Below are 21,059 nucleotides of genomic sequence, written 5' to 3'. Positions count from 1 at the left end.
AATATCCAAATGACTTGGCCTCCACAGCTGTCTGTGACAATAAATTCCACAGATTCACCACCCTCTAACTAAAGAAATTCCTCCACATCTTCTTTCTAAAGGTACGTCCTTTTATTCTGAGGCTGTGCCATCTGGTCCTAGTCTCTCCCATTAGTGGAAACATCCACTCCACATCCGCTCTACCAGGCCTTTCACTATTCTGGGCGTTTCAATGTCCCCCTCATCCCTCTAAACTCGAGCGAGTAGAGGCCCAGTGCCGTCAAACGCTCACCATACGTTAACCCACTCACTCCTGGGATCATTCTCGCAAACCTCCTCTGGACCTTCTCCAGAACCAACACATCCCTCCTCAGATATTGGGCCCAAAACTGTTCACAATACTCCAAACGCGATCTGACCAGTGCCTTATAAAGCCTCAGCATCACAACCCTGTTTTATACTCCAGTCAATAGACAATAGGTGCAGTAGGCCATTCGGCCTTTCGAGCCAGCACCGCCATTCAATGTGATCATGGCTGATCATCCCCAATCAGTACCCCGTTCCAGTCCTCTTGGAATAAGTGCTAACATTGTATTTGCCTTCCTTACTGCCAATTCAAGTTGCAAATTAACCTTTTGGGGAATCCTGCACTAGCCCTCCCAAGTCTCGATGAACCTCCGATTTCTGTTCGCAATGTTCCCCATTTAGAAAATAGTCTACACCTTTATTCCAACTACCAAAGTGCACAATCGCACACTTTGCTATGCTGTATTCCATCTGCCACTTCTTTACTCACTCTCCCAACCTGTTCAAGTCCTGCTGAGGTATCTGCCACAAACCTGGCCACAAAGCCATCAATTCCATCATTCAAATAAATCATTGATAGACAAGTGCTACAAACATCCTCGTAAATCTTCTCTGCACTCTGTCCAGCTTCCGATAGCAGGTTGAATAAAACTAAACACGATACTTCACATGCAGCCTCACCAATGTCTTGTACCACTGAAACATAACATCGCAAATGTACCGGAAGCCTTCTTAAATGTGACACCATTTTCAAGGAACTGTGTACCTACACTCCTAGATCCTTCTGCTCTACAACAGTCCCCAGGGGGCTGCCATTCACTGTGGTCCTGTCCAGGATTGACTTCCAAAAATACAACACCTGGCATTAAACTCCATGAACTAGTCCTCAGCACACTTGCCCAACTGATCAAGATCTGCTGAAAATTTGATAACCATCTTCGCTATCTGTGATTACCACTCACTTTAGTGTCATCTGCAAACTTACTAATCATGCCGTCTACATTTTCATCTAAATCATTGACATAAACCCCAAACAGCAATAGTCCCGGTACCTATCACTGAGGCATACCAATAGCCATAGGACTCAAATCCAAATTAAAAACATCTACCATCACCCTCTACTTCCTTCCATGAAGCCAATTCTTTATCCAGTCAGCTAGCTCTCCCTAGATCCCATGCAATCTAGCACAGCCTGTCATGCAGAATCCTATCAATTGCCTTGTTGAAGTCAATATAGACAACATCTACAGCTTTACTCTCATCAAGTAGTTGAAACAAACAACTGCAGATGCTGGTTAATACACAAAATGACACAAAGTACTAGAGTGGCTCAAGCAGGTCAAGGATCATGTATGGATATCGTTATTCCTCAGAGATGTTGCTTGATCTGCTGTGTTATTCCAGCATTTTCTGTCCTTTCACCCTCATCAACATTTTTGGTTACTACTTCAAAACACTATCGGATTCATGACATGATCTCCCACGTACAAAACTATGCTGAATATCCCCAGTCAGCCCCTGCCTCTTCAAATGCATAAATATCTTATCTCTCAGAATATTCGGGTAAAATGCCTACCACAAATGTTAGATTTACTGATCAATAGTTCCCAGGCTTCTCCTTGCATTCCTTTAATAAATATTAGCCACCCTCCAGTCAACATTAGCTACCCTCGTGTCTTAAAGCATCTTACCCATGTCTAATGATGATTCATATATTTCAGCCCCTTCAAATCTTCACTCACTTTCAAGTGACATTGGATATCTGATCAGGCCAGATTTATGCACCTTCATGCATCTTAGTACGTTCAGCACCCCCTCGACTGTAATGTGAACTATCCTCAGACATTTCCATTAATTGTCCCAAGTTCCTTAGTCTTCAGGTCTTTCCCCACAGTAATAATAGAGAAGAAATACTCATTGAGGACCTTACCCGTCTCCTGTGGCCAGAGATGACAACTTTGGTTTCTTGAGGGGCCCTATTCTCTCTCCAGTTACCCTCCATGCCTTAATGTACATAAAATCTCTGGGTTTTCCTTCATATTATCTGTCAGCGCCATCTGTAATTTTGATAACCATCTTCGCGATCCGTAATATCACTCACTTTAGTGTAATCTACAAACTTACTAATCATGCCTTCCTGACATCCTTCTTGTATGCTCCTCGGTTCCAAAAACAAAAACTTCCACAGGGATATACTTGATCCCAGCTGCCTATTCCTGTCCCATGCCTCTTTCTTTTTTTCCCTGACTAGAACTTTAATTTCTTTTGTCATCCAAACTTCCTTGCTCCCACCTGCCTTGCCCTTCACTCCAACAGCAACATGCACGTCTGAACGTTTGTCATCAGTTTTAAAAGCATCCCACTTTCCGTACGTTCCTTTGCCTGCAAACAACCTAATGAAATCACCTTTAGTAAAATCTTCTCTAATACCATCAAAGTTGGCCATGTCCCAATTCAGAAATTTTTGGTGGCCCACCCTGTCACTATCCGCAACTATTTTAAAGCTAATAGAACAGTAGTTGCTGATGCCAAAAGGCTCACCCACCTAACCCTAATGCAAAGAGTAGATAAGCTTTATCCTCTCCCCTATTGCCTGAGGAAACTTTCCTGAACACATTTGACAAAATCCACCCCATCTAAGCACTTTCATTGTGATAGTGCCAGTCTATATTGGGAAAGTTAAAATCCCCTACTATGACAATCTTATTCGTTTTGCAGCTGCCTGCAATCTCCTGGCATATTTGCTCTTCTAATTTCCATCGACTATTCGGGGAACTGTAGTACACTCCCATAGGGTATATGGTGATCATCACCTTTTTATTTCTCAGCTCCACGCATATATAGTGCCCTCCATAATGTTTGGGACAAAGACCCATCATTTATTTCTTTGCCTCTATACTCCACAATTTGAGATTTGTAATAGAAAAAAAATCACATGTGGTTAAAGTGCACATTGTCAAATTTTAATAAAGGCCATTTTTATACATTTTGGTTTCACCATGTAGAAATTACAGCTCAGGTGTTTAATTGCCTCCTTAATGCAGGTATAAGAGAGCTCTCAGCACCTAATCTTTCCTCTAGTCTTTCCAACACCTTTGGAAACTTTTATTGCTGTTTATCAACATGAGGACCAAAGTTGTGCCAATTAAAGTCAAGAAGCCATTATGAGATTGAGAAACAAGAATAAGACTGTTAGAGACTTCAGCCAAGCCTTTGGCTTACCAAAATCAACTGTTTGGCCATCATTAAGAAGAAAGAGAGCACTGGTGAGCTTACTAATCGCAAATGTACTGGCAGGCCAAGGAAGACCTCCACAGCTGATGACAGAAAAATTATCTCTATAATAAAGAAAAAAAACCCAAACACCTGTCAGACAGATCAGAAACACTCTTCGGGAGAAAGGTGTGGATTTGTCAATGACCACTGTCCGCAGAAGACTTCATGAACAGAAATACAGAGGTTGCACTGCAAGATGCAAACCACTGATTACCACCAAAATAGGATGGCCAGGTTTGCCAAGAAGTACTTAAAAGAGCAACCACAGTTCTGGAAAAAGGTCTTGTGGACAGATGAGATGAAGATTAGCTTATGTCAGAGTGATGGCAAGAGCAAAGTATGGAGTAGAGAAGGATCTGCCCAAGATCCAAAGCATACCACATCATCTGTGAAACATGGTGGTGGGGGTGTTATGGCCTGGGCATGTATGGCTGCTGAAGGTACTGGCTCACTTATCTTCATTGAGGATACAACTGCTGATGCTAGTAGCATAATGAATTCTGAAGTGTATAGAATCTGCTCAAGTTCAAACAAATGCCTCAAAACTCATTGGTCGGCGGTTCATTCTACAGCAAGACAATGATCCCAAACATACTGGTAAAACAACAAAAGAGTTTTATAAGCTAAAAAGTGGTCAATTCTTGAATGGCCAATTCATTCACCCGATCTGATCCCAATTGAACATGCCTTTTATATGCCGAACAGAAAACTGAAGGGGATTAGCACCCAAAACAAGCATAAGCTAAAGATGGCTACAATACGGGCCCGGCAGAGCATCACCAGAAAAGACACCGAACAACTGGGGATGTCCATGAATCACAGACTTCAAGCAGTCATTGCATGCAAAGGATATGCAACAAAATACTAAACATAACTACTTTCATTTACATGACATTGCTGAGTCCCAAACATTATGGTGCCCTGAACTGGGGGGACTTGTATAAACTATGTGAAACCAAAATGTATAAAAATGGCCTTTATTAAAATCTGACGAATGTGCACTTTAACCACATGTGATTTTTTCTATTACAAATCTCAAACTGTGGAGTACAGAGGCAAATAAATAAATGATGGGTCTTTGACCCAAACATTATGGAGGGCAATGTAGCCTCAGTAGATGAGCCATCAGTAATGTCATCTTACTGCCATGATATTCTAATTAATCAATAATGCAACATCCACTTCTCTATTGCCCCCACCAGTAGCACCTGTACCTGGAACATTAAGCTGCCAGTCATGTCCCTCACAGCCAGGTTTCTGTAATGGCTACAACGCCCCAGTATCAAATACCTATCCATGCCCCGAGTTCATCCACCTTACCGCTCAGGTCTCTCGCATTAAAATAAATGTAATGCAATCCAACAGTGCTTTCCCATTCGCTGCCAAGCTCCTGCCTATTCTGTGCACTGAACTTTCTTTCATCGTCTTCTATATTGACTTCAAGCCTATTACCTGTCTCATTCCTACATTGGACCCCCTCCCCCCAAAATTGTTGGTGATACCTATGCTTAAACTTCCCCACACCAGCACCATTGATGCCAAAGGTAGACAGGCAGCATCTCTGGAGAGAAGGAATAGGTGACGTTTCGGGTCGAGACCCTTCTTCAGACATCGATGCCAATATGAGCACAAACATCACCTCATTTTCTGGTCAATAACCAGCTCCTTCATCTTGTTGACATTGAAGGAGAGGTTGTCATTTTGAAACCAAGTTATTAAGCTCTCTATCTCTTTACTGTACTCCATCTCGTCATTGTTGCGATCTGGCCCACAATGGTGGTGTCATCTGCAAACCCGTAAATTAAGTTTGAGCAGAATTTGTCTGAATTCCACAAGAGCTGTGAGAGTACAGGGTGGATAGTACAAGGCAGAGAATACATCATTGCAAGGCAACGGTTTTAAACATTATATTGTGGAGGATATTTTGATTGGTTATGTCTTTATTTATGTACAATGTTTATCAACAAGTGCACATAAAGAACAATTACTGTCCCAGCATTTTGCTGAAAAAGTTTGTCGACTGCAGCTCATGCTTGGCTTTATGGAAAGTGGAGCGAATCTAAGAACAAGAGTAGGGCATTTAGCCCCTAAACTGGTTCTATCATTCAATTACATCATAATGGATCCGTTCCTGTCATCAAACTCCTATGTTTTCATAATTATATTATCGAAAAACAAAAAAAGAAATTTGATGCAAATTCAAAAGCTTATTGTGCAGTCAAAATCACTGCAATAAATGTTTCACAAAAGAAAAATCATTTTTTAATCTGAAAAAACACCCCCTTCTACTCAGTTTGTTTAAGAAGGCACTTCAGATGCTGGAAAATCAAAGGTAGACAATGCTGGAGAAACTCAGCGGGTGAGGCAGCATCTATGGAGCGAAGGAAATAGGCAACGTTTCGGGTCGAGACCCTTCTTCAGACTCAGAATTTCTCCAGCATTTTTGTCTCAGTGATCTGGACTCCAGCAAAGTAATTGGTTATTCTTTATTTGCCCTATGAAATGCATTAACCATTTTAGATTCTCCTGAATATTATTCCAGTGAAATACCAGTGCTCGTAATTTAACCCTAGCCCATCCTGAGGTGACTGTGCAAGGCCACCCTTCCTAAAGAAACTGTCACGCTTTTCTTTATGTGATTTAATATGTAATTGTACAGCAATAATATCCATCACTTACTCAATTCCCATTTTACCATCCAAGTAACAAATGTCATGATTTACATTAAATGACCATACATTCAATTTCTAAAGGTTTTAGAATTCTATCAGATTAGATGAACAAAGAGAAAGACTTTCCCACGATATTTAAATAATTGCAATTTTTCCAATAGACGATTTTCAAGGCTTCATCTGACAGCTAAAGGCACAAGAAATGGAAAAGTGAAAGTCCAGATCAGAAAGAAATTCACGCACCTTTAGTTCTAATAAGGCTAGACTGAATTTTCAGCCAGCAAGTCAACTGAAAGCACGTACATGTAGGAGCCATTGGAAAAGTGTATGTTGAAGTTGTTTCTTTTTATTTTTTTAAAATCACTATGATAACTTAAAATTACAGTGAGCAGTTATCGGAATTAAACTGCCTTTAATTATTCTAGCCAGAATATAGAACCAATGTAATATAATATTTGAAATTTAAATCCAAATTCCCAAGACAGAAAGAATGAATCCAATGAAGTTATGTATGTTTAAGAAGGAACTGCAGAGGCTGGAAAATCGAAGGTAGACAAAAATGCTGGAGAAACTCTATGGAGCGAAGGAAATAAGAATCTGAAGGGTCTCGATCCGAAGCATTGCGAGTCTGAAGAAGGGTCTCGACCCGAAAAGTTGCCTATTTCCTTCGCTCCATGGATGCTGCCTCACCCGCTGAATTTTGCCCGCATTTTTGTCTACCTTTGAAGTTAGGCATGCACTGCCTTTGCAAGTCCCACTTATTTAAAAACCAAATGAACCTCATAACTAAGACTAAGTGCCCATTAAGATCAAGTGACAATTAGAGAAGCCAAACAAAGCAATCACTTCAGTATAGACCCGAGTCTCTATTGTACCCAGAAATGTGTGCATGATAGGCATCTGTAAATCCTACATCATACAGGCCAAGATTCGCTTTAGCACTCTTACTGAAACAGTTCCATTCGCAAGACAACAGCTATTGTCACTACTATCAATGTGTAAAACAAAATCAAGAATCCAAGGGCGACGGTGGCGCAAAGGTAGAGTTTCTGCCTTGCAGTGCATGCAGCTCCGGAGACCCAGGTTCGATCCTAACTACGGGTGCTATCCCCCGTCCTCCCCATGACCACGTGGGTTTTCTCCAAGATCTTCGGTTTCCTCCCTCACTCCAAAGACGTACAGGTATGTAGATAAATTGGCTTGGTATAAGTGTAAATTGTCCCTAGTGTGTGCTGGATAGTGTTAATGTGTGGGGATCGCTGGTTGGTGCGGACTCGGTGGGTCAAAGGGCCTGTTTCCGCACTGTATCTCTAATCTAATCTAATCTAAAATAGGGTTTTCAGTATGTGTTTCAATGTCATGCCCTCATAAGATCCTGTGTTGAATTAAAGACCCTCAAAATCCTTCTCAATGCATAATCTCCTCAACCCTGAATTGACCTTGTTACACTAATTTTCTGCTCGGTGCCACTTGATGGCTTGACTGAGATACAGTAATAACATTCCACTTTTTCAGTTGCCCCCAAGAAAGATGCCTTGAATGATACACCAATCATATGCAACTACAGTATATCCAGATTTTCACGATGAGGAAAAGTACTATTGCAGCAAAATTCTCCGATGTATTGTGGACCACTTTCCCTCAATCTTATTTAAAAAAAATGCAGGTCACCTCACCATAAAATACTTAATCGCAACATACAATTTGAGTCATGGTACACTTTTTCTAGTAAAACTATCCATCAATGTTGAATACAAAGCAGATCCACAGAGAAGAAAACCCAATTCTCAAGGGTGTCTTTAATCTTACAAGTGTGAATTTGGTCAGGACATTTACCTCTCTTGCCTGCAAGCTTGGTTGGTGTGATGCCTTTCACTCAAGCTGCCTTATGCAAATTATATTAAAAAATTAGTTACAGTGAACTAAGTGCAGCAATTCAGTTTCAAGATGCCACTGCCAACCATTAATCTCAGTTTATAGTTTCTGAAGTGCTTGTATAAATTACTAGCCTGAACTCACTGACATTCATTTATTGTCCCATAACTCAAAGAAGAAAACATATCTGTGATACAATAGAATTACACAAATTAAACTATGATGTGCCAGATTTTCTGAAACTTGATCAGATCCAAAACAAATATTACACTCTAAAAATGAAAATATGGATAACCCAAAAAGAGTAGTCACCATGCAAAATGTAATATGATTTCTACCCTAGATTAAAAAAAAAGACAAAAGGATTAATTTCTGCAAAAGCCTAGTTTGCTTTAGGTAAGTGGCCAGAACTAATTGACCAAACTCAAGTCAAAACTGGCTTTTGAGAAATATTGCAAAACTGTAAAGCTCCAAGTTTAAAAAACAATCACAATAGAATAACAATTATGAATCATCCTGTTTTCCTAGAATTTGACAATATATCAGCATCATAAAGGCATAATTATATTTTATATACATAATTCTTAACTAAAAACAGCCAACCTAAAATATGTGACTACTTTTTTTTTTTAAGGAGCTTCTTAGGTACTTTTTTTGAAAAAATAATCGGAAATAACTCCCGTTATTTTGAAAGTTTTTAAATAATCCATAAAATAGACAGTCAGCATGATAACAGTATTAATAAAAACCTTTTTCGGTACAAACCAACTGTTTTCACACATTCAACAGCTATAACACTTTCAGACCAAAAAGCTTTGGAATATCTCGAAAAACATCGGTACACACACTCAACAGATAACTGCGGACACCCCCCCCCCCATCCATCCCCATCATCCATCATCATCCGAAACATTAGTCTCCAAAATGACATCAAATCCCACTCTAAAGAGTACGGTTTTGACAGTAACCCCCTGAGCAGCGAGGTAAGTTTTAAGCTTCCAAAACGAAACTTACTAAAACATTTCAGTTAAAAGTACTGGCATCTAAAGCATGTTTGGGTCTAAAATGTACAATTGGGCCTCAATCCCAATTCCTGTTGCAATACAACAATAGAGTTGAATGATTAACACGGTTTTCGTGGGCAAAAACAGTACCAGTTACTCCTGATCGGCGCATTGAACATATTTTAAACCCAATCAATATATTTTGTTAAACCTACCAACCTGCAGTTCGGCGGTGGATCCAACGTGATATCGGCCAGCTCCTTCTGGATCCTGTGGATCATAAAACATTGATCTTCTTTAAAACACACTGCACCACTCGGGATCAGCACACTGCATTCTTGCCCTATTCTCCAGAGATTTCACTACTAAAGTTAACAAAATTAAGTAAAAAATAAAGCAAAGACCCTGACCTTTGCTTCCGAGAAAACGAGAAAAAAACATGGCCGCTTCTCGTAGCTCCAAGAAGCCAATACAGTAAAATTTCACAACTCGATTTGTCTCGTTCCAAAGCCAATTCATTCCGCAAAAGCCAAAGGGATCGGAAATAGTCGACGTTAGTTACCCAGAGATGGGGAAACGGGGTCAAACCATGATGCAGTCCTTCTACACAAAGCGATTTTAGCTAATATGCAAATGACCCTTTGGTATTAAAGAAGTCTGGCGTGTCGCGAGTGAGGGGAGGAAATAAAAAGGGAGAGAAAGCAAGAGGCGTGCGGTGCAAGGCTGGCGACCGAATCCCGGACTCGGAACGGTGCCCGGAGCTCGTGCTCACCTCTTGGCGCTAGTGGTGAGCAGCTTGGGGTTCTTGCTCATGGTGCTGTTCTTCGCTTCTCTTTTCCTCTTGTTGCCTCCACCGCCGCCGCTGCTGTTGCTGTTGTTGTTGTTGTGGTTGCTGCTACCGGTGATAGTGGTGTTGCCGCTGCTGCTACTGCTGTTGTTGTTGTTGCTGCTGATGTCGGTCCCTTTCTCGCCTGGTTGCGAAGAACTGGAAGAAGGCGAGGAGGAGCTGGTGCTGGCCCTCGAGTCGTCATCCGACATCTCCGCCGCTGGCTCGCTGGCACACGCTGACTGTAGTGAAACACGAGTGTCTCACCCCGCGCACTCACACACAAACACACAGACCAACTACACACCGACAACAGCAAAACACAGAGAACAAGGAGTTACCACATAGGACTTGCGAGAAAGAGGATTAAAGTAAATAAAAGGAAATACCCAGGCACCTGATTTGTACCCGAAGAGAAAACTATATGTAGAGAGCGAGGATACAATGTCAGTAAGAGTGAGTCAGTGTATCTGATGTAGTGTAACACTCACAGGGCAACGCATTGACTGACACACACTCACGGAGCTATATCTCGTCACAGGCTGCTATTGCACCGCGCCGTCAACCGGAGTTGCCTCCCTTCCCCTAGGCTGACTATGGGGTGCAATTCCAATAATAGGAAGCGGGCGATACTTTGTGTTTAGCTGTAGGGGGAGGGGGAGTTAAAGACAGAGAGAGAGAGAGAAAGAAAGAAGGAAAGAAAGTAAATAAGTGGTGGCAAATTCGGGCGTGGGGTCAAGAACCCACCTGGCAGATGTTGTTGGATCAGCTTCGTGTTTCTCTTTCTTCTTCCTGTACTTTCTCCTTTGGATGATCCTATCCCTTTCTTTGTCTGACAATTGTCGCCTGCGATGGTACAGGGGCAGACTCGTGTCTGACACGGTCACCGAGAATGGAACGGAAGTACAGATACAGGGAGGAGACAGGACAAGGACTTTCACGAAGTACAGTAACTTTACAGAAAACTGCTGCTTCAGACAAGCAACTTTTTAAGGTCTCGATGTTAAATTATATGGTTTCTTGCATTTCAGAGTATGTTGCAACCTTTCAGTTCAATTTTCCACAAGGGAAGTATTTCGCTTGCGTCACCCATGGGGATTTTATTTCAGAAATGGATTTGTGAGATGACATACTTGTGTATTGAGGCACGTATGTTTTTTTTCAGAAATGTTCTAATGTGGTAAGAAGGCCTTGAATTTATTGCATCAACACGAAAATAACCTACATTTATGTCACCCCGGTGCCCCAAAGCACTTGAGAAGTGAAGTATTTTTTAAACATAGTCACTGTTGTAACGTAGAAAAGGCGACAGCTAATCTGCTTCCAGCAAATTACCACAAGTAGTAAGGTGATTATAGTCTCATAACTTATTTTATTGCTGGTAGTGGAGGCATAAATATTAGTCAGGTCATTGAGATTTCCCTTCTCTTTCCTGAAAGCAATAAAGACAAAGTTCGACATAGGAGAATCTGTGGGGGTTCAAAGCCAAGATGATATGGATTATGTAAATAATGCTACCAAAAGATGACAACTCCCTCCACATCATCTGATGGTTTCATTCCAGTATTCTCTTCTGAATATCGCAGACTTCTTAACTCTGATTTTTGTTTCCCCAAAGCTTTACCAATTCAGAAAGCTCCTCAGGGCACTACATCACTAGGCAAGGTGATGGAGGGAAACAGTTGTTGAATGTCTGTCACAAGGAACAAGAATCAGTCCTCTCTATATCCTTCCTTGCTCGCCTTCAGGGCCCTCAAGGTACCCGGCCCTCTAAACACTCTCCACTTCACTCACACCATTGCCACTCCATCTTTGTCCTAAGTGGCTGACCTCCAATTTTGAGTGTGATTATTTCTGGACACTACAGCTTTGTATGATATCTACTCAACAGTGAGCATGAAGAGTTTCTTATGGTTAATATCTGACACCTTTTTGTATTTCATAATGACAAAGAAGGCCATTCAGCCCTTCAAGCCTATGACAACACTGAAAATAATCCAGCAATCCCCCTCAGAGATGGGAAGATGGAGAAAAGCAGCGGTTCATCCTTTACTTAACCACTCCTTAAACAACACACCTACCATTGCATGAATCAATCAATTATCACTTCAGTGCTTCGAACACAACTGTAACCTTCCTATTGTCAGGACATGTATTCCAGACTGGGTCTTGCCATTTTATATAAATGCAGCAAGTCTGTCCTACTTAAATCCTCATGCAATAAAGCCCAACATATTGTCCACCTTTTAGTTGCTTGCTGGAGCTACACACTAACTTTTAGCAGTTCATGCACAAGATCACTCGGCTCCCTTTGAAAACAGCAATTTTTGATTACATCACTGATGTTGTGTTCAGGAGCATCTATCGATGTATTTGTATCAATCACTGTGCTGGTGAAACCAGTGGCGACCAGGAATAGACTGGTTGACAACCAAGAATAGGGTGGTGACGACAGGAGAGACAGTGGACAGCTCGGAAAGACGGCAACCAGGGCGGGGCTGGGCGGGTTGGCAGCCCAAACCGCATCCTCTGAGAGAAGGAGACCCAAATCACGCTACAGAAAAACACATGGAAAAATACCCCCAGGGGTGCCCGAGAGGGGGGGAGGATGAGCACCTCAATTGGACGGATCAAAGGTTAACGACTAATGGCAATGGACAACCGACTATGAGTATCAAATGCAGATGTGGTAAGGTTTGCAAGAACAGCCGAGGCCTGAAGATTCACCAGACCCAGATGAAGTGTTTGGAGGGACAGGGAGTGTCACAACGCACAGGTATTTTACCTGGTGAGACGCAGGAGGAGCCGGACCCGGAATCACCCCATAGAGCCCGAAGCCTCCAAGTGGCGCAACTAGTCCCTCAGAACAGTTCTCCTCAGGCCTGCAAGACGGCAGTCTGGCATCAGTTCGAGGAGGATGTCGACAAGGTGCTAGAAGCAACTGCGAAGGGAGACGTGGACCGAAGGCTGTGGACGATGACGACAATCATCATCAGCCTAGCAGTGGAAAGGTTTGGAGAAGTGGAGAAGAAGCCGGCCAGAACACCTTTCACCATGAACCAACGAGCAACGAAGATCCACAAGATCCGGCAGGAGCTGAAGTCCCTCAAGAAGCAGTATAAAGAGGCCAGGGAAGAGCAACGGTCCCCCGTGGCTGAGCTGCGAACCATCCTGAGGAAGAAGCTGATGACCCTCCGTAGAGCTGAGTGGCACCGAAGACGCCGGAAGGAAAGAGCCAGGAAGCGAGCATCGTTCATAGCCAACCCCTTCGGCTTCACCAAACAACTACTCGGGCAGAAGCGCAGTGGGAGTTTGGCTTGCTCTAAGGAGGAGATCGACCGGCACATCCAGACGACCTACAGTGACCCCGTCAGGCAGCAGGAGCTGGGCCAGTGCAACATCCTGATAAAACCACCTCCACCCATCAAAGAGGTTGATAGTAGAGAGCCACTCCTGAAAGAGGTCCAGGACGTTGTGAAGAGAGCAAGAGCTGGCTCAGCCCCTGGCCCGAGCGGAGTCCCCTACAGGGTCTACAAGAACTGCCCCTTGTTTACTGAAACGGCTGTGGAAGATCCTGAAAGTCATCTGGAGGAGAGGAAAAGTGGCGCAGCAGTGGCGATTCGCTGAAGGAGTCTGGATCCCAAAGGAGGAAGATTCCAAGAAGATCGATCAGTTCAGAATCATCTCCTTGCTAAGTGTTGAAGGCAAGATTTTCTTCAGCATAGTGGCGAGGCGGCTGACCAACTTCCTCTCCAGCAATTGTTACATCGACAGCTCAGTGCAAAAGGGACGCTTGTCTGGAGTGCCGGGGTGTCTAGAACACACGGGAGTGGTGACCCAGCTCATCAGAGAAGCCAGGGTGAACAAGGGTGACCTGACAGTGCTCTGGCTTGACCTGGCCAACGCCTACGGCTCCATCCCGCACAAGCTGATCCAGACAGTCATGGCCAAGCATCATGTGCCGGGCCAAGTGGCAGATCTCATCCTGGACTATTACAACCAGTTCAGCATGAGAGTCGAAGCAGGGTCAGTAACACCAGAGTGGCACAGACTGGAGGTTGGGATCATCACAGGCTGTACCATCTCTGTGATCCTTTTTGCCTTGGCGATGAACATGATCGTCAGGTCTGCTGAGCCAGAGTGCCGGGGCCCTCGGCCCAAGTCAGGAATGCGCCAACCACCAATCAGAGCCTTCATGGACGACCTGACTGTCACCACTGAGTCAGTGCCAGGAGACAGGTGGATCCTGCAGTGGTTGGAGAAACTGATTGGATGGGCAAGGATGAGGTTTAAGCCAGGAAAATCAAGGTCACTGGTGCTGAAGAAGGGCAAAGTCATGGACAGGTTCCGCTTCAGCATCGAAGGGACACCAATCCCAACTGTCTCCGAAAGGCCAGTGAAGAGTCTTGGCAAGGTGTTTAACAGCAGCCTGAAGGACACAGCATCTGTCCAGGCAACCTGTCAGGAGCTGGAGAGCTGGTTGAGAGCAGGAATAGCTACTTCCCCTCAGCCATCAGGCTATTAAACCTGGCTCGGACAAAACTCTGATTATTAAGAACCACTTTCTGTTATTTGCACTTTACCAGTTTATTTATTCATGTGTGTATATATTTATATCATGGTATATGGACACATTTATCTGTTTTGTAGTAAATGCCTACTATTTTCTGTGTGCTTAAGCAAAGCAAGAATTTCATTGTCCTATACAGGGACACATGACAATAAACTCACTTGAACTTGGACCGGTCGGGGCTTCCCGGCAAGTTCAAGGCATGGATTTACCTGCATGGTATCCTGCCAAGGATACTCTGGCCTCTGCTTGTCTACGATGTCCCAATATCCATCATAGGGAGATTGGAGAGGAAAGTCAGCAGCTTTCTCAGAAGGTGGCTGGGATTGCCCAGGAGCCTTAGCAGCATCGCCCTTTACGGAAATAACACCAAGCTCCAGTTGCCCCTGAAGTCCCTGGAGGAGGAGTTCAAGGTGACTCGGGCCAGAGAGGTGATGCTGTACAGGGACTCCAGCGACCCCAAGGTGGCTCAAGCAGGGGTGGAGGTGAAAACTGGGAGGAAGTGGAGAGCCGGCGAAGCCGTGCTGCAAGCAGAGTCCCGGATACGCCACAGAGTCCTGGTGGGAGCAGTGACTCGGGGAAGAGCAGGCCTGGGAATCTTCCCATCTCCCCAGTTTGACAAGGCCAAGGGGAAGGAGAGGCGCAGGCTGGTCCAGGAGAAAGTGAGGGCAGTGGTGGAGGAGAAGAGGTGTACCAGAGCATTTGGATTGAGGCAGCAGGGAGCCTGGACAAGGTGGGAGCAGGCCATGGACCGAAAAGTCACATGGACTGAGCTCTGGCAGGCTGAACCACAGCGCATCAAGTTCCTGGTCCAGGCAGTGTATGATGTCCTGCCCAGCCCATCGAACCTCTTCATCTGGGGCAAAGCGGAATCTCCAGATTGCCCGCAATGCTTAGGTAAGGGGATGTTGGAACACATCTGGAGCTGTTGCCCAAAGGCTCTTGGGCAGGGCCGGTACACATGGCATCACGACCAGGTTCTCAAACCCATTGCAGAAGCCATCAGCATGGGAATCAGCAGCTGCAGACGAGAACGCCCCACCACCCAGATGATCACCTTCGTGAAGGCTGGAGTGCAGCTGCCAAGAACCACAGCAGCCAGGAATCCATCAGGAATCCTGGCGACTGCGCAGGACTGGCAGATTTCCGTAGACCTGGTGAAACAGCTGAAGTTCCCACAGCACATTGCCACGACCACCCTGAGGCCAGATATCCTCCTGGTCTCAGAGGCGACCAAAAACATCGTCTTGTTGGAACTGACAGTGCCGTGGGAGGACCGTCTGGAGGAGGCCCACGAGAGGAAGATGGCCAAATATGAAGAACTGGTCATAGACTGCCGCAAGCAGGGCTGGAAGGCAAGGTGCATGCCCATCGAGGTTGGCTGCAGAGGTTTTGCAGGGCAATCGCTCTACAAAACCTTGAGTGCACTGGGCATCAACGGAGTGGCGAGGATAAGGGCTATCAAGAACACCACAGAGGCAGCGGTGAAGGCCTCGAGATGGCTCTGGATCGGGAGAGGAGGTCCATGGGGAGGAACGAATGCCACCTGAACACAAGTCATAGTCTGATCAACCACGGCTGGGTCGCCTGGGTGAGGGTGTCTGATGTTGAAAGACCCGAAACACCCAATGACCCCAGGTTACATCACTGATGATGTGTTCAGGAGCATCTATCGATGTATTTGTATCAATCGATCTTTCAACATTCCAATTCTTTTCTATCTAAGTTCCCACATTTTTGGGAGGTGAAATGTAATGGGAAATATATACAATTACCTGCATTACCCTTACCAGCATTTAGGTACAGAGGGATCTTGGGTGTCCAAGTCTATAACTCCCTGAAAGTGGTGACACAAGTAGATAGATTTGTAAAGAAGACATATGATATGCTTGCTTTCATAAGGTCGGGCCTTGAGTATAAGAGTCAGGAAGTCATGATGCAGGTTTATAGGAGTTTGATTAGGCCGTATTTGGAGTATGGCATACAGTTCTGGCTGCCGCAGGAAGTACAGGTGGTGAATCTGTGGAATTCTCTGCCACAGAAGGTAGTTGAGGCCAGTTCATTGGCTATATTTAAGAGTGAGTTAGATGTGGCCCTTGTGGCTAAAGGGATCAGGGGGTATGGAGAGAAGGCAGGTACAGGATACTGAGTTGGATGATCAGCCATGATCATATTGAATGGCGGTGCAGGCTCGAAGGGCCGAATGGCCTACTCCTGCACCTATTTTCTATGTTTCTATGTCTATGTATTGGCATTGGAAAGAGTGCAAAGAAGGTTTGCCAGAATGATGCCTTAATTAGGGGGTATTGGCCACAGGGAGAGTTTGGACAGACTTGGATTATTTCAGGACAAGCTTCATGTTTTCTAGGTTTGACTAATTTATCGAATATTATCTCCCTTATTGAACTGATATATTTTTGGATTTCTTCTTTGTTGTTGACCCTTGTAATGGGCCATCTCATGTCAAGAGTGTTTTATTGTCAGATGTCCCAAAGAACAATAAAATTCTTATTTGCAGCTGCACAATAGGTATGTAAACATAGTGCTCAGAGGATATATTATAAACAACAAAATAAGTGAAATATATTATTTTTAAAAATAGTTTTGTTGGAGTTCTTGGTGATCAGCAGCATGATGATTTTTTGGAAGAAGCTGTTCCTTAACCCAGACGTACTGTATTCAGGCTCCGATACCTTCTTCCCGATGGCAGGAGTGAAATGAGAGCATAGCCAGGATGATGTGCATCCTTGATGCTAATCACCTTCCCACCATCGAAGGGCTCTACATGATCTATACAAGCAGTCTGATTCTTAATCAAAATGTTTTTGAAAATCCATGTATACGACATCTACTGTACAACATTACTCTTTCTTAATATTTTAATTCTTTCTTTAAAGAACTCAATAAGATTGGTTAAGCTTTTCCATCCCTTCAGAAATCCGTCCTGACAATTGTACTTTCAACTGGCCTCCTATAGATCCTTTCGATGGTGGGGAGTCGGTACCCATGATGGACTGGGCAATGCTCACCACTTTTTGCAATCTTTTTCATTCCTGGGCATTCGATTTGCTTAACCACGCCATGATACAATTAAAATGCTCTCAAACGTACACCTGTAGTTCAAGAGAGTATTTCTCGACATACCTAATCTTCTAAGGAAGTAGAAGCATTGTTGGGCTTTCTTTAAGATTGCATCAATTTGCTGGGTCCAGGACTGATCTACATAAATATGTACGCCCAGGAACATGAAGTTGTTGACTTCCTCCATTGCCGATGAAGACAGATCTATGGATTCTTGGCCTTCCTGTTCAAAAGTCAGCAATCAGTTCCTTGATTTTACAGATTTTAAGAGCAAGGTTGTTGTTCTGGCACCTTTCAGTCAGACGAATGATCTCCCTCCTATACTCTGTGACAATGAATTATTATCTGTAATTCGTGGTGTTGTTGGCGTATTTAAAGATGGAGTTGGAACTGTGTCCGAACACACCGTCACTCAGTATAGAGCGAGTAGATCAGGGGGCTGAGCGAACATCCTTGTGGTGCCCCTGTGCTGATGGTTATCGGGGAAGAGTGTTCTTGCCAATTCATACCTACTGATTGTGTTCTGTGGAAGAGACAACCCAGTTGTGAAAGGATGCACAGAGACCCAGTTCCCTGAGCTTGGTATCAAGTTTGATGGGGATATTGGTGTTGAATGCCGAGCTCTAGTTATGGGGAGAAGGCAGGGGAATGGGGTTAAGAAGGAAATATAGATCAGCCATGATTGAATGATGAAATAGACTGGAGATGGGCTGAAGGCCCCAATACTGCTCCTATGAATCCATGAATGTGAATCATGGGCTAACAACAGGCTGACGTATGTGTTTTTATTGATCCAGTGACACGTGGCGAGCCAGGGAGATCGCATCCTCTGTTGATCTATTGTGGTAGTAGGAAACTTATAGTGGGTCAGGATTCATGCTGAGGTAGGAGTTTGTATGTGCCATAACCAATTTCTCAAAGCATTTTATTGCCACTGACGTTTGTGCCACTGGTCAGTTGTCATTGCGGCATGACACCTTACTCTAATTATTGATGCCCTTTTAAAGCAGGTAAGAACCTCACAAATAATTTTTCACACAAGCGGCAATGAAAATAAGAAACTCATGGAAGGAGGTATGATTTAGAGCATAAACAGACTAGGTAGGACAAATGGCCAACTCCCATGCTGTAACTTGTATGTTTGTACTTTTATGTTCATCATCAAGAGATATGGTATTAAGGGGTGAATGTTGTGTAATTTAATGTCAAAACAAGCCTGGGGAACTGGAAGGACTGGTACTGATCTTATAAACATCAAAATAATTTAGCTGGGCTATCTTTCGATCTAGATGCTGAAATATTTATATAGGGAACATGAAGCTTTCTTTTCTAGATATACATGCATGAGTCTTGGTAAAGTTAGATTTTGTTACAGGAGAAAACGTGAGATAGTTTCTCCTTGTTAAATTTTTGGTTATTTCTGTAATTGTAACTTGTGTGACCTTGCTATGCAGAAAAGTTAATCTATATTATCACCATCGTGATATTTAGGAAGTGCTTCTTGGCTATCGTACACTTTGAGTCACCCCATGCTTGTGAAAGCCTTTGCTTGTTGGCACTTGGTACATTGTCTCAACCTGTTAATTAAGGAAGTGGTCAGAATTGTGGCAGAAGGAGTTATACTTGCATATATGTAAAGTAACAAGTTTTAACAAGTATTCACTGGAATTGCTTTTAAATGGCAAACCCAAAGGTCCAAAGAGAGTATCTATGTAGATAGGTCACTAAAATGTAGCAGTCAGATAATTTCAAAAAAGTGCATGTAATGTTTGCCTTTCTATCTAGAAAACAACCATTTAAAAGGAGTTACTGCTTCAGCTATGTAATACTTTGAGTCGGACTATATCCTGAGGACAGAGAACAGTCTGGGTATGAAACTATATTAAGGGAAATGCATGAATTCACCAACATATTACCAGGATACCTAGGGACAACTTAGACAAGTTCGATGCTTCATTTTCCTGAAATGTTGAAACTGAATGTGTTGTGACTGAGATTTAAGATTTTGAAATGTTATTGGATGTTTTAAAAAAAACTTTATCTAGAACAAGAAGGATAACCAGATAATTAGAGCCAACCTTTTTAGAAAAATGTTTTTAAATGCTTCTTCACAAAGGGTGGTCGAGTGTGGAATTATGTCCCAATAAAACAATATATGTTGGTTCAATTAATATGATTAAATACCGCATACATCGTTGTTAGCCGACGCAATAAAAGATCATCGAGCCAGGATGGAGCTGGAATACAAATTATGCATGATATCATTAATGTGGAAGTGGCTTGAAAGGTTATGCAGCTACTCCTGTTTTCATGTTCCTAGTTAGGGACATTAACGGATCGATTATATGCATGGTAATTTGGCCATTTTATACAATAAATATAGCTAAATAAACAATCATTTTTACATTGCATCTAATGAAGCAAAAATAATAAAGTACTTGAGAGAAATATTATTAAATTAATCCCAAACCAGGGAGGAGATACTAAATTAGATGAACTAATGCTTGGTCAGAGAGGTTTTGAGGAGGAGGGGGGGGGGGGGGGGGGGCAGGATGTCTTGCAGAATCAAAGCTTCCATACACAGAGAGGGAGAAGGTAATGGAAGGTTTGAGAGCAAGGCCACAAATGTTAAAATGAAGACAATTTAACTGGAAGGCAATTTGGGGAAAACAAGGTTTCAAAGTACTTTATTCAAGTAAAAAACCAAGATTTCAAAGGAAGTCACGTTTAGGAAAAGTAGAAGGGCAGTGAAGAATGCATTGAAATAGTCAAATCCCATTGTCTGAAGAAGGGTCTCGGCACGAAATGTCACCCATTCCTTCTCTCCAGAGATGCTGCCTGTCCCACTGAGTTACTCCAGCATTTTGTCTACCTATGGTACCAAGCTTGCTTGACGGTTGCAGAAGCAGATGAGATGAGGCACAGCCAAGTCACTGGTAGTACAGAGGTAGAAATGTGTGTTCTTGGTGATAATTCAAACATATGGTCCAAAGCTCAATAGTGCCATCCTATCCACTGCCCTAATGACCTTTATGCACAAGATTACTTTCAAGGTGTTTCTGGGGCCTTAAATAGGATGGAGAAGGTTCTTGGGTAATTATGGCAGAACCATGATGACATGGAGGGAATAACCCTCTAAAAAAGAATGACATTATTTTGCACATTGTGAGTAATAAATTTGACATTTAAAGCCTAATGTAGAATTCAGTACAGGTGCACAACCTTTTATCCGAACATCCAAATAACGAAAACCTCTGAATAGCGGACATTTTTTCGGTCCTTGAAGAAAGGTCCTTGAAGACGTTCAACGAGGGCGGCCCGCAGAGGTGACAGCGGAACCTCCGGTCGGTCCTCGAAGAAAGGGGAACTAAATCCCCATTCATAAAAGAGAAGGTGAGGGTATATTGCGCAGGAGGGTTAATAATTGACAATCTGCTGCTGCCTGCCCGCTGAGTTAAAAAGTTCCCACG

General features: G+C 43.3%; 1 protein-coding gene across 4 annotated transcripts in view; it reads right to left on the bottom strand.

Annotated features, from left to right (window-relative positions):
• The window catches only part of LOC116989430 (ubiquitin-conjugating enzyme E2 E1-like), an 88,237-nt gene extending 77,390 nt beyond the window's left edge, over positions 1–10,847 (bottom strand). The window contains exons 1-3 of one of the 4 annotated variants that reach the window (XM_033046808.1): positions 10,686–10,847; positions 9,885–10,244; positions 9,332–9,382 (exon numbers count right to left, since the gene is read on the bottom strand). In XM_033046808.1, coding sequence (XP_032902699.1) covers positions 9,332–9,382; positions 9,885–10,150 — 317 coding nt within the window. In that variant the 5' untranslated portion in view covers positions 10,151–10,244; positions 10,686–10,847. Of the gene's footprint in view, positions 1–9,331; positions 9,383–9,884; positions 10,245–10,429; positions 10,457–10,685 lie in introns of those variants that run through there. The other 3 variants (XM_033046818.1, XM_033046825.1, XM_033046799.1) reach the window with 3 other exon arrangements.
• Between the last annotated feature and the right edge of the window lie 10,212 nt (positions 10,848–21,059).

Source organism: Amblyraja radiata, chromosome 2, assembly GCF_010909765.2.
Source record: "Amblyraja radiata isolate CabotCenter1 chromosome 2, sAmbRad1.1.pri, whole genome shotgun sequence".
Lineage (NCBI taxonomy): Eukaryota > Metazoa > Chordata > Chondrichthyes > Rajiformes > Rajidae > Amblyraja > Amblyraja radiata.
The sequence above is the reverse complement of the archived record's forward strand: the minus strand, read 5'-3'. Positions and strand labels throughout refer to the sequence as shown.